The sequence below is a fragment of the Rattus rattus genome, chromosome 8 (genome assembly GCF_011064425.1).
Source record: "Rattus rattus isolate New Zealand chromosome 8, Rrattus_CSIRO_v1, whole genome shotgun sequence".
NCBI lineage: Eukaryota > Metazoa > Chordata > Mammalia > Rodentia > Muridae > Rattus > Rattus rattus.
In genome coordinates, this window is record NC_046161.1 from 53,842,144 (window position 1) to 53,857,097 (window position 14,954).

General features: G+C 39.0%; 1 protein-coding gene across 1 annotated transcript in view; it reads right to left on the bottom strand.

Annotated features, from left to right (window-relative positions):
- The window catches only part of LOC116908186 (thrombospondin type-1 domain-containing protein 4-like), a 26,064-nt gene extending 11,660 nt beyond the window's left edge, over positions 1-14,404 (bottom strand). Inside the window, exon 1 of the mRNA XM_032911473.1 lies at positions 14,264-14,404. Coding sequence (XP_032767364.1) covers positions 14,264-14,404 — 141 coding nt within the window. The remainder of the gene's footprint in view (positions 1-14,263) is intronic.
- Between the last annotated feature and the right edge of the window lie 550 nt (positions 14,405-14,954).

Consider the following 14,954-nt stretch of genomic DNA (forward strand, 5'->3'; position numbering starts at 1 on the left):
GCAACCATGAGGGCCTGAGTCAGCTTTTCCTGGAGCCCCAGTTCACGGGGTCCCTGATGGCATTAGGTGTTTTCCTCTGGAGTCATAAATGTGGGAAAAGTGTAGTCTCTACTGGCTTCTCAGGGATGTCTGCCCCTCTGAAGGTTTAGCTCTCCCTCCCACAGGATTTGGGTACAGAGAACTGTTGATCCAGTTCCTTCAGATCTGGGTGGTGTCTGGAGTGCAGGGGACCTGCACTACCACTTCCCCTATCCTCCGGTTCCCAGAAGCCGTACACAGTTTCCTCTTGGGCCAGGGATGTGGGCAGGGGTGGGCATTATTGGTGTTTGCAGTTTCAGGAGTGCCCACCTGTCCGGGTGATGAGCTCTCTCTCCCAAAGATTTTGGGCGCAGTGAGCTGCGGGCTGGGATCAGTGAAGTTGGGGCTTCGGCTAAAGACTGCCTTATTGTCTCTTTTATCCCCAGATTACAGCCCCAATACTTTAGATTTATCTTCTCCTGGGAATGGGCTAAGTAGTATTCTGGAATCATTGACTTTTAGGCTATATGATAAGCAAGGAAGGCAATTTTTCCCCATTGGTTACAATTCTTGTGCCTCATTATTGGAAAGCACAGCACAAAGTCACCTCCTTCAGGAAGCTCCGTATTCCTTGCTCAGGCATCACTCAGCATTCCCCAGAACCACTTCTTTCTTGTGGTGTGACAGTGAGACTGAATGCAAGCTTCTTTCAGCCTCTCTCCCATCTATCTACACTCCAAATTCTTTCTTCTAAGTAGACTCAACAGGTTTTCAAACATGTGTATGTATAACTCAGATAGGCACTGTTATAAACACCGAAGAGTTACAGTTTTAGGTAAAGCACTGTGATATCCTATTGGATACCAATATCTCTCCAGGATATAATAGAATGTTCACAGAATGTACATTTGATGTCATGTGGAATGGCCTCTGACTCTCTTTTATTGTTATTTCTGTATTGATCAAAATTGGAGGTGTCCTTTCAAAGAAACTCTCCAGGGACATAACCATTGAAAACCTAGTCAGGAGTGGAAACTCTTAGCTCTTACAACATAGGCAATGGAGTCTTTAGTTTCCAAAGTCTGCCCAGGAATATCTCATCCCTTCTCAAAAGGCTTCTATTCATTAACACAATCAATTACCTATTTCAGAGAATCCACACCAGGATGAATGATGACGAGGAAAGATGATCTGCTTCATAACGTACTGGTACCTGAAAATACATCCATTAACAGGATGCAGGGATCTTTGCAATGTGGGATGTGGGTTAGTGGGTACAGTCATAGAAGCCACATATTTAGCCTGTGAAAGTTATCCCAATATGCCTAAGAATATAGATAATATAGCAACAATGGTGCTGTCCACAATGTGATGAACTGTTTTCCAAAAACTGATGTGGAGGCACCAAAAGATAAATACCTCACTCTGAGTGTGATGTTTTCTGCTCTACATCATATTTATCAAAGCACGATTGATATAGGCCTCTGTGAGTTACACAGTGAGATTCAGTCTGAAGAAAGAAAATAATATATGATGGCAGAGAAAAGTATAGGACAATAAAGATGACATAGGTCAGTTGACAGAGAGAGTTCATAGTAGGTAGGAATCCCAGAACTCAGACTGCATTGGCCACTATTTCCCCTAAAACTTGAGATGTTGAAGCTGGATATGTGCCTTTAAAGAGGTAGTCAATATGAAGAGTGAATAGCCTTAGTAATTTGAAAAAAAATAGCATGGAGGTATAACATCTCAATATAAAATAAATGAAAAGCAAAAATCCAAAGAGAAAATATTTTTATGCAACATGTTCACACTGCAGAATCATCAGCACTGACCTGAAGTCTATGCCTGGTCTTGGACATTAATTAGTAGCAAGATAGTCACCTCAATTCTCTCAAGGAGAATTATTAGAGACTGAAAGGAATACACACCCAGAAGCAGGCTGGCTGCCTCACTGACTATATAAAATTAGGGCCTATTTACACTAAGGAAACAGGTTATGAGCATGAAAACCCATCCAAGGAATTCTGTGTTTTCTCAGGCTTGGCCTACACAAGTAGCTATTAATACAGTAGCTCCTTTTGCAGAGGCTCACTCCTTGGGCTGTGTTCAATTCCTGATCAGGCTACAATTTCTCAGAGCTGGGAGAGGAAGGCTGTTAAGAAACAGGCTTCGTGGGCCCCTGGCATGCTAGCTGTTAGGTGGCTATCTCCCACTATTTCAACTATACTGGTATGTCAACATTGACCATTTAAATAAAATCAATTTTCATGGAGATGAACATAGAAATTTACTGTGCTCTCAAAGCTCATCAGAATTTGATTTAGGTTCTTTATGTTCTCCATTGTACTAGGAAGACTGGGATATTCTCCTAAAATTTCTGGGCATTATTTTGTAAAAGTAATCTACCATAGTCAACAGCATATGAGCAACATACTACATATTCATGATGAGATACTGATGGACCACATAATTTTTATAGATAGACATAATATAGCCTTGCATTCTTTGAACCTAGACAAGTTCATGATGCTAGGTCAGTCACTATGCTTAAGAGGTTCCTTGCACCCAAACAACTTGTATGATAGAGTTTCTCTTGCTGAAGAATCATTTCTACAGTAGTTTTCCTGAGAATAATTTCCTGTACAGGTGCTGGCCCAAAGAGAATCCTGAAGTTCCTTAGGACTAGACCTGGGAAACTACATCTTGGCACTCTATGAGAGTCTTTTATAGAACATGCCAGTAAAGGTTATAATTGTACTGAAATCAGAGGCATCTACTTGGCATCCTCCTGAACCTCCTTAACTTATTCTATCTAGGAAACACTTTTCCCTGAAATTAGCAAACACAGCAGAGAACACTGTTTTTGTTTGTTTGGTTGTTTGTTTGGGTTTTTTAAGTATTTATTGATTTATGTATTTATTTATTTATTATCATCTTTATTAAATTGGGTATTTCTTATTTACATTTCAAATGTTATTCCCTTTCCTGGTTTCCAGGCCAACATCTCCCTAACTTCTACCCCTCCCCTTCTATATGAGTGCTCCCCTCCCTATCCTCCCCCCATTACCACCCTCTCCAGAACAATCCCATTTACTGGGGGTCCAGCTTTGGCAGGACCAAGGGCTTTCCCTTCCACTGGTGCCCCTACTAGGCTATTCATTGCTACCTATGAATTTGGTCAGTCCATGTATAATCTCTGGGTAGTGGCTTAGTCCCTGGAATGCTTGGCATTGTTGCTCATGAACACTGTTAAAACTTATTTTCATAGGCAATGTTCCTAAATAAAAATATAATTTCAGGCAGGCGTGGTAATGTACACTTTGATATCCCAGCACTTGTGAGGCAGTAGCTGGCAGTTCTCTGTGAGTTTAATGACATCTTCTTTAGAACATCGTATACATGAGTCACAATGTCTCAAACAGAGTATCAAACATATGATTTCCTGAACAGAAGTTCTCCTTAAGAAGATCATAACAGTACTTTGACAAGTTATTTTCCTGGCAGGGGCTCTTAGCCTTGATTTTGAGCAAGATCCTCTAATAGACATAGATCCCAGGTCTAGGTGACCCAAGTAGTTCTGTCCATTTTTCCCAGCTGGTTCCAAATGTGATGCTGTACCTTTACTAATAATCCCTTTTCCTGGACAGCCAGTTACTTCAACTTCATCTTCAGCACATACTGAAGTATTTGCTCCAATCTGCTGAGTTCCTACTCATCAAAGATGGTATATATAATGCATGGTTCTGCACAAGAATGAATAGGCTTTTAGAGGGTTCTAAAGTTGGTCACCAGACAACACACAAGTTTTTTCAGCAAGCTTTTTTTTTTTTTTTTATTATTAACTTGAGTATTTCTTATATACATTTCAATGTTATTTCCCGGGTTTCCGGGCAAACATCCCCCCCCCCCCCTTGCTTATCCCAACCCTCCCCCATTGCTGCCCTCTCCCAACTAGTTCACTAGTTCAAGTTTTCAGGAAACCACTGAACAGAACGGACTCCAGCAAGCTTCTTGAGAAATTAAAATCCATTTTAAGTTGGAGAATAAAAAGAAGATGGACTGATCACCCTGATTTCTTCACAAAAAGAGCATGCCTAAAATCCACTGAAACACTACAATTTACTCCATACCTTGAGATGCCAAAATCTGTGGAACTAGTCTCTCCCATCACTCAATAGATGCTTTATTTCTAGGTTTCTATCATTCTGTGGACCAAACTGTAAATAAAAGCCTCAAGTTGCTCAAATGGAGCAGATACATTTGCATTAGAGCATCAGGAAGAAAGGTATGGAAATGCCTAGTAGTTCATACACAAATGAAGTAAGGACATGGGGCTGGGTCTGCCCCAGTCTACATGTTACTAATAGATAGTTGACAAGCATTAATCAAATTCTCCCCACTCCAAGAATGGGAAAGGCTTGTAGAGTTTAGAGCTGCTGCCAATCTGAGGAGCAGTGCCTAGGGAAGCCAGGCGCATTGGCATGACTATTAAATCTTCTGTCAGGGGCACAAAGTACTTTTATTGAGCTTCAGAAAAACCAACAGCCAATGTCAGGAATGCTACACTGAAGAGTTTTACAAAAAGAAATATCAGGAGGTCCCTGTGTTGGTGTCAGTGTATGTACAATATGGAGATACATTGCTCCTGATTTATGGCTAGCACAGAGCATCAAGCATACACTTAACATTAGAGTACTGTCTATGTTTTGGAGAAAACCAAGTCGCAGAAGCGTGACCATTCTTAATTGTTCTTAATCTTATGAGAAATAGAAAGAAACCCCATGAACTGAACAGGGCAATGAGAGTGGAAGCAAATCCCTGGTCAGTACTTAGTAGCAGTATGGTGATGAAGGAGGGAAGACCTTGCTCTCAATAGTGACCCATTTCTAGACCACCTCTTGCCTGCCTCTTCATGAAAAGAGGCTTTGCCTCACTTTGTAGACTGCAGCATGAAATATATGAAGCTCTCAATGTTTTCATAAAGTTGTTATACACTACAGCCTCCCTGAGAGCATTCACATTGCCTTCCTTCAGGGGGTAAATGAAGCAGCTAACAATTTTGTTGTTACCAGCAAGGGGTCATGAGACACTACAAAAAGGAAGTCTGCAGTATTCCTCAGCAAATGTTTTCACCATGGTCTTCTGGGTCATTTTTACTAAATTTATGGTAAGTTCATGAATACACACACACACACACACACACACACACACACACACACACACACACACACACACACACACACACACGAAGAATAGGGAACATTTATGGGAAATTTGTTCTTTTTAATATGCGTGTCTGAAAGAAGTAACTCAGGTTTCTAGAATTGTTCACAAGTATTATTATGAGCCGAAACATCCTGTTATCTAATCCACCAACCAGGGAATTTCATAAATTATTTATCTGTATTTATGACCTTTCTAAAATATCTATATCTACATTTATATCTCTCATCTCTCTCTCTCTCTCTCTCTCTCTCTCTCTCTATATATATATATATATATATATATATATATAGAAAATAGAAATAGACTATATGTATAGATAGATATGTATGGTATGTATGTGTTTTACAGATTCTTTGCACCCAAGAATGAAGATTGGTCTTAATAAAAATACACATGCTTAAATGGAATCCAAGGAGGGAGTGGTATGGAGACTGGAGATTAGAGTGATATAAATATCTTTATGGAGACACTCCTTTTGTTGTAGTCTACAACTCAGATGTAGTTGACTTCATTTTTCTTTTCTGAAAGCTACTAGGGCTCAGATTGTTTCTAGGGCATTGTGCATACTAGAAAAACACTCAACCACTGAGTTGTATTTCATGCCATAACCACATTCATCTTCTATAACAATTACAAGGCAGGCTATATGAAGACACTTAGCTGTTGATTTGGCCATCCCAAAACTGGTCCGTGAGAATGCCTGATAGAATATTTTCCAGACTGGGATTGTTTTGCTGTCTGATAGAGAATAGAAATGCAACAGACCATACTGTTCACTAAGGACAGTTTATTATGGGAAATACTGATATAAAACTATTGTCTATAAGATGTGCTAGTGGAGGGAGCTATGCTAATTTATCCATTCGTTATTATTTCCAAAGCAACTATATGGAGGACCCAGCAAGTGAGTAAGGCAGAGCCAAGATAAGGCAATTACAGGTACTAAGATGGACAGCATGATTCACTCAGTATAGGAGGTACTTATGCATTAGGGTCACCTCATAAAGACTAGGTGACCCATGTCAGAAAGTAACCAAAGACTCTACTATATTTTTATAGATGCTGAAATTTTAAAAGTCCTGATTTATCAGCATAAAGGCCATCTTCAACTGTCCCTCATATGTTCTAAACTTGTACAGGTGTGTAGTTCACTACAATTATTTTGCTTGTGTTTTTCTCCATGCACTGGGGCTACTCTGGACATTCATTTCAAGACACATTTCATTATTCTGGATGCTATGTACTAGGAAATTATGGTGATTATAAAATTTCTTATCCTAACAGACGGGCACCAAAGGGTATGTAGTTATTTGGAAGATGCATTGCTTGCATGAGCTCACTCAGTAGGACTTGTGGTAGAGTCTATTCTGTTATGTTGTCAAGGTCCTATGCTACAGGTTCTGACCCAACCAAAACTTGATTTTATTTATCCAGTTTTCACAACAATCATTCTAGAATCCCAGGTAACTATTACTGCAGCACTAGATAGTGCACATTTTCTGGGGATGAGAACCAAGAGCAACTTTAAATACTACCAAGTAATTGCAAAGTGCGTCCAAGGTGACCACACAGGCCAGGAGTAATCTTGTTTAAACTGGGGCTCTGATATGTAGGCACTGGAAGTACCTTGAAATTATAAAACGGAAAAAAAATGTTAAGAGAAAATGCAGACTCCTGGCTTTCAGATTCCAGTAGGATACACAGATAGGCAAATATGTATGCAAAAACCAAAGGGAGAGAATGTGACAATAAGAGAGAGAAAAAGGATGGGCACACATAGAGAAAATGAGATCTTAATGGGATTCAGGACAAATGCATGGAGAAATATTGTCACAGAATATAAAGAACAAGGTATAAGAAGAAAAGTAAAGACCAAAGCCTTTCAATCTAGCACTGATTTTTAAAAAAAATATGGGTTTCAGGACCCTCAAGCTTATACTAGGTGCATTTAGAACTCATTTATGTGCCTTGTCAGAGCATTAAAAAGCCTCACCACAAACTCAGCAGCTAGAAAATTCACAAAGTCACAGTTGTCAAGCCCTTTATAAATGCATACTGAGAACTCATTCTCTACTGCCTAACCCTAAATTCAGTCACTCAGAACACAAGGTCAGGTTTCATTTGAATGAAGTAGAAAAGTCTTTTTCCGATCCTACTCCTACCAAAGTTTCTGGTTTTGCATCTCCTCAGAATATCATTTGTGGACATGATGTACTTAGGAACATGCTGGAGGTACAGACTACTCTGAACAAATACCTTAAAATTACAAGATGAGGAGGACATTGCAGTCACAAGACTGACACAATAGGATTGAAACAATGAGTAACTCATAGTCCAAGGCATCCTGTTTACCTGCTTGTTTCTTGGTGAGGACAGTAGGGTGTGGGATTTGTGGCTTTCTGCCAGCCATTTAAAGTCAAAGAACACAAGTGAAGTTGCATAGTGAGATGGCATAGAGAATGAGCAGACCATGCTGAGGCCCAAACAGAAATAGAGCTTGCCTGGAAATCAGTGACATGCCAAACATTAGGGACCTTTTCTGTGGATCTCAGCTCTCCTATCATTTAATAGAATTTTAGATATCTAAGCAGCAAGGCATTTCAGAATTTCCTCTGCTTCCTACAATGTCTATGATGACCATAGACATAATTCCTCTAGGCTTATTAACAGTGGTATAGGGTACAACTTGGCTTCATGGAATGTTTTGAATTAAGACCTTTTTACTTTTGTACTTTCTTTAATAGTTGTGTCAATGTTGTTTATGGTATCTTCTATGCCTGAGATTCTTTCTTCTATCTCTTTTATTCTGTTGGTGATTCCTACATCTGTAACTCCTGCTCTCTTTCCTAGGTTTTCCACCTCCAGAGTTGTCTTGCTTTGTCTTTTCTTTAATGGTTCCAATTTCATTTTTAGATCCTGGTTGTTCAATTCCTTAACCAGTTCTATTGTGTTTTTCTATATTTCTTTAATAGATTTATGTGTTTACTTTTAAGGGATTCTCCTTGTTTACCTGTGTTCTCCAGTGTTTCTTAAAGAGAGTTATTTCTGTCCTTTTTAAAGTCATGTATCATCTTCATGAGATAGAGTTTTAGATCTGAGTCTTGTTTTTCAGGTGTGTTTGGGTATGCTGTTGTAGAAGAACTGGGTTTTAAAGTTGCCAAGTAGTGTTCATTTTTGATGCTTCTATTTTGTGCTTGCTTCTCGCCATCTAGTTATCTCTAGTGCTAACTGGTCTTTCTGACTCAGAGCAACAATACCAGCTCAATGGACCACCCGGAGCTCCTAGGGAGGGTCTAAACTACCAACTTTCAGAATATTGGAGCCTGTATCTCAAGGTGATGTAAGTGCTGATGCTGGGGCTCTCACTTTAAATGGCACTGCACTTGATCTATGATGTCATATTGGCATCATTTCAGCAGATTATAAAGCTGCCCTAATGTTTGAACTCATCCCCAGAATTAGGTATACTGTCCACTGATGCAGTAATTGTTACTCTACACCTACCATCTCTGTTGTAAAAACAGGAGAAATTAAATCACAGAATTTTAGTAGGGAATGTCTTAAATTATAGGTTCCTGAAAACATGTTGCCCTTCCAGGTGCCAAAAGAGGAATTCAGCTCTTCTGTTATAGATGATTGTTAAACACTTTATAGGTCTTTTGAAAGCAAAACAAATGCTTCTTTTTATTTTCTTTTTTTTATAGGATATTTTATATATTTACATTTCAAATGGCATCCCCTTTCCCGGGTACCCCTCTCCCCTTACCCCTCCCCTTGCTTCTATAAGGGTACTCCTCCTCCCACCTAATGAAAGACCCCCAGAGTGGGGAGACCCTCACTCAAGTCTCGGGATGATGCGACCCCCCAAGAACTCACTTGAGACCGTCCTTGCTGTAATAACACAAGGTTTATTGATAGGAACCAGTGCACTGGGGTCGAGATTGGTATCCCACACAGAGGTAGAGGAGTTCGTTGATAAGTAACTGAGAAAAGGGGTATTTAAAGGAAGAAACCACAACCCAAGGGGGTAGGGATGGCATCACTGGAAAATGTCGAGAATACCAGTGAAAAAATCACAAGAAGTTTCCTGTTTCTCAAGATTGTTCTTTAAGATTTAATCTAACTATATGGTCAGCTAGTTCCTGAGAGAGTGTTGCCATACCGGCTGGTGTAATCATCAGTTCTATGGTCAGTCAAGTTCTTGGAACAGAGTCACTGAAATGGCTAACCTATATTTTTTGCTGTGCTCTATTTGCTAGGGAGTCTGAATTTTTCCTGGTCCTTCACTATCCACTCCCACTTCACCACCCTGGCATTCTCCTACACTGGGGAAAAGAAGCTTAACAGGACCAAGGACTTCTCCTCCTATTGATGGCAGACAAAGCCATCCTCTGCTACATATGTGGTTGGAGCCATGGGTCCTTCTATTTGGTGGTTTAGTCCTTGGGAGCTTTGGGGTCGGGGAAGTCAGGTTAATAGATATTGTTGTTCTTCCTATGGGGTTACAAACCACTTCAGCTTCTTCAGTCCTTTCTCTAACTCCTCCATTGGGGTTGCCAAGTCCAATGGTTAGCTGGAAGCATCCTCATATGTATCAGTAAGGCTCTGGCAAAGCCTCACAAGAGACATAAATATCAGGCTCCTGTCAGAAAGCACTTCTTGGCATCAGCAATAGTGAGTGGGTTTGGTGGCTGCATATGGGATGGATCACCAAGTGGGGCAGCCTCTGCATGGCCTTTCCTTCAGTGTCGGTTATGATTTTTGTCCCTATATTTCCTATGTTCTCCTGTATTTCTTTAACAGAGTTATTTATGTGCATTTTAAAGCTCTTAACCTAAGAGCCATTAGTCCAGATTCTGCACTTGGCTTTTGTCTTCCAGCACACGTGCTGTGTTAGTTGGACTGGATCATCCCCAATGAAATGGAGAAATCTCTACAGATGTGAAGGTACAGGTACATGAGGCAAGAATGCTTATTTTCTTAGAATGCCTGAAATGTATGTAGGACTCTAGTGTCCCCACTGATCTCTGTGGGTTCAGAATCATGACACAGCATCACTTATTTTCAGTTCAATGTTGGAGGAGATTGCTCATCCCTGGTTTAGGATGACAATTTATATTAAGCACATCTATAAAGTATATAAATGATATTATTCTCTTTGGGTTGGAGTAGGATATTGAATCCTTCCTGGAAACAAGAAATGTATCTAAAGAATGATGGGAGGACACTCTAGAGTTGCCACAGTGTATGGAACCACAACCCAGTCCACAGATTTATTGATGAGAGTGTATCTATTCGAGCCTGGGAAATTGGAGAGACAGTTAAAATTGCCCTTTCTACAAGGAAGATCTCAGAGTACAATAGGAAACTTTTTCTTCTAAGTGACTGAGGGGAGGGGCACAAGGGTTTGACTGGCATGGCCTTGATAGGAACAGAATGGGATTGGACCAGAAGGCATGGGTCTCCAGGAGTGTTGATGGTTGATGTGGCTACTTTGTATAATGTTGTACATATTTTATATTCCTCCATTGAGGAATGTTCTCTCTGTTAATATTAATGACTTCATGGAGATCAGAACTATAAAAAGTCCAGGGGCAAGGTGTGACTAATGTCTCAGCGAAATGGTAAATGCTGGAACCTTCAAGACACTTAGGTTGCGGAAAAATACTCAAAAAATATTACTTAGGAAATATATTATTTCTCAATTTTGTGAAAATATAAGAGTGCAATATGGATTGTGTAAGCGTTTTCATGACATGAAAGTAGCAAAAGCACCTGAACTGTATGGAACTTTTCTGATTCACAGTAAGGAAGGAGATAAAGTGATTTAAGAATTGGTAATTGCACCCAGGTAAGAGTTTTTTTTTATTTTTTTTTATGCTTAAAAAGGCAGATAGAATACTGAGTTCAGAATCAGTCTGGGACAAAGGAAGGTTTGTAATTTAATTTCATGAAAGAGTACCACCAAGCTGGATTGTAATTTGTGCTTAACAGAGGCAAACAGATCTCTAACTTATTTTGCAAAGTTAAAGGGAAATATGTGGTTGTTCCTCTCCAATCTCTCTAAACCTCAGACTAAAATGAAGGCAAAAAACTGCTGGCAGGGATTTGCCTCAGGCCCTTATCAAAGGTCTCTGGCTGCCTCAGAGGGTTTGGACTCAGAGATGCTGGAAAACCCTTGTGGGCAAACAGACAGGGTGCTGGGAAGGCAGACGGAGGCAGACAAAACAAGCTTCTTGACTCTATCAAGCAGATAATCAAAGGATAGAGATGAAATAAATTTGATTTACTAGTTTTTAAAGTTAGCGGGGAGTATAATGGTAATTGTTTAAGTATTTTTAAGTATTATAAGAGACATTAATTGAAGTTCACACATATGAAAGAATCATAATTCAAGTTATATAAAGAGTAAGTTATATATAAGTGTAATTCAACTTACACAAAGAGTATATGTATATATATAGATATAGATGATAGATAGATAGAGACATAGATATACATATAGATTGGTAGCTAGATAGTATAGGTATAGGTATAGGTATAAGTATAGATATAGATATCAATCTCAGTAGAATAGAATAAATGACAAAAATGCATTGAAATTTTGAAAAATTCTGTGACAGGGCAGCATTAGAGATTTTTCAAATGTGGTCTACACAGGATTTCTAGGATTGTTAAGGTTACTATGACACATTTAGAGCTTGTAGATAGGCTTATACAGTAAGATGAAAGTTAGGAAGTTAAATAGGAAAGGGTACTAATCTCCAGAGCAGTAAGAATTTAAGTATACATAGATGAAAAAGTACTTTGAGATTTTGATCTTAAATTATAGGTCAAGAGCAGGAGATAGGGAGAATAACCTTATGTCAGACAGATAGTAGAAATTTGTTCTGGCTGTGTTCTCATGTACATGTGGGTTTCAACAACAATCATGTGGATAATGAGAATGTTGTGGGTTCTACTCGAGTTCTGTCTGCACTGAGGAGTCACATGGGATGGGGTACATGTGTTTGAAAGGCTCTGCTCAGTGCAGGATGCTGATGATTTATCTGAACATTTCTAGTTACTGGAGAGGCACACATTTTTCTCCTGAGTGTCCATTAGCCATTTAGATGTTTGGATTCATGTGGTTTTCTCCTGGTATCAAGATGGAGATGTCATTAACTAACAAGGAGATCACCCACTGGCATATAAGTGTCCAGACATAAGATTGCAGTCAGTACTTTGGTGGCGCTGTGGTTATTGGAGCTCCTTCCCTGGCCATAACATGTAAAGATTGTTCTCCAGCATCTCTGATTGGTTTTCAGAGAGCTGATCATCCAATTGCTGGTCAAGATGATAGGGGTGAGGGAAAGGTGGGTCTTCTGATTCCAATCATGATGTCACAAAGAGAAAAGAGATAGATGAATGGTCTTGAGGAATAGAGAGGAGGGAGGGAAAGAGGGAGGGAGGCAGGGAGACAGGGAAAGGATGGAGAGAGAGAGGGAGAGAGGAAGACAAGAAGGGAGTTAGGGAAGGAGTTATGGAAAGAGGGAGGGGTAAAGATAGACAAAGAGAGGAACAAAGACAGGAACAGACTGGGTGTGGAGAGAGAGAGAGAGAGAGAGAGAGAGAGAGAGAGAGAGAGAGAAAGGATGATATCACTGTATTAGGACAGAGAAGGGACTAGGATCCTCAGAAGGGCCTTTAATCATGTGGAGAGGTCACAAAATGACCTTGGATCAACTGTAGAAGACAGAAAACTGCTGCAGAGAACCACTCATATCCACAGCATAGCTGCATCTCTGTCTTCTTTCTATTGATGCTCCATTATTTAATAAACCTTGTTAAGTGATCTATGTGGAGATGCTCATCTGAAATCTTGTGTTTTTCTCTGAAATTTTATTGACTGTGAGAGAAGCAGGAGTACAATAGAAAGGCAGTTTCCATGAGAAGTTGATAAAATACCTTCATAATAGACCAAGAATAAGAGAGAGTGATAGAGGAGAAGTGATTCGAAGTCAGCATTCCCATTTCGGCCTGGAAGTAAAATTAAATATAAATAAAAAATAAAAATAAAATATATATCCACAAATAAATACAAAAAATAAAATAAGTAAAAATTAATAAGAATATATGTATATATGTACAAATAACAATGAGGATCAATCAATAAAAATATAATTGAATGAATAAAAATAAAATATAAAATAAAATAAAATGAATGAATGACTAACTAACTAAATAAATAAATGGATAAAGGGTGGATGGATGGATGGATAGATATTTGCACTTTAGAGCTACAATGTTGTTGGTGTTGAAATGTTAATTTTCCCTTTCCTGCCTGGCTTAATGGAAAAATAACTATACATTCTTGAATTATGTTAGAACACAGTGCGGTTCAATCTATTGGCAATCAATGCTCAGTACAATGGTTTCTTTGTCAATTACAATGATAGCTGGTTTCTGTACAGATGGTAAAAGGTAATTGCTTATAGCCCATGGTTTTTGAAACAGACTCCTGAACCAATTCTAGGGAGCATGTGATCAATCACACACACACACACACACACACACACACACACACACACACACACACACACACACACACATATATATATATATATATATATATATATATATATATGTATCTTACCTTATGCAAAAAGTTGACATTAGGAAGATTTTGAAGGACGACCCATTTTTTTCTCTCTTTTTAAAAATGAACTACTGATTACTTTTTGAATTTTCAAGTTAAAGTCACTTTGTGTAACCCTGACTGTCCTGAAACTTGCTCTTTAAATTTGGCTGGCCTCAAACTACTTTGTGAATCCAGGGGGATTACTTATAACTTTGCCAACAAAGCTATGTGCCCAGATTGTTTTTCTTTTACTTCATTTTATTTTTGGTCCTAGCTTTTGTTCCCTCTCAGTATCCCTGTGAAACTCACAATGACCCATTCTCTATTTCAACTTGGTCTAGAGGCCACACTCAGCTTAAAGAATTTTTATTTTGGTGACTTTTCTATTCCACTCACCTCTGCCAGTAGCTCCTCACAATTTTCGAGGACAGTAGAAGCTGTATTTTCCATCAGCTGACATATCCTTTGGGCAGTTTTCAATACAATGGGCTTCTCTAAATGCAGCCCAAACTCTAATCTCACATTGTAATGAACCATGCAGGCAAATCTTGTGTGTGGTTCCAAGCACCTGTACTTGAGGCACATGTTCTTACTGCATCAGCACTTATTCTGACTTGATTTCTTAGTAGTATTTAATTTCTAATATTGATAAATAAGGGTAGAATGAGAAAGGAAGGTAAATTAGCTGGGAAGTGTCTGGAGAGTACCCAAAAGATGGCCCAACATATAACAGACAAATGATTCACTGTGATTCACTGTGATCAGCCTTACTTATAATAGCCAGAAATGAAAACAACCCAGATGTCCCTCAACAGAAGAATGGATACAGAAAATGTGTACTATACTACTATTAAAATCAACAGCTTTGTAAAATTTAGAGGCATATGAATGGAACTAGAAAATATTATACTAATTGAGGTAACCCAGTCACAAAAGAACATGCATGGTTTGTACTCACTAATAAAGTGATATTAGGCAAATACCTCAGAATACCCAGTATACAACTCACAGGCTATCTGAAGCCAAAAAGAAGGAAGACCAAAAGTGAGGGATGCTTTAGTTTCATATAGAAAAGTGAAAGAAGAGC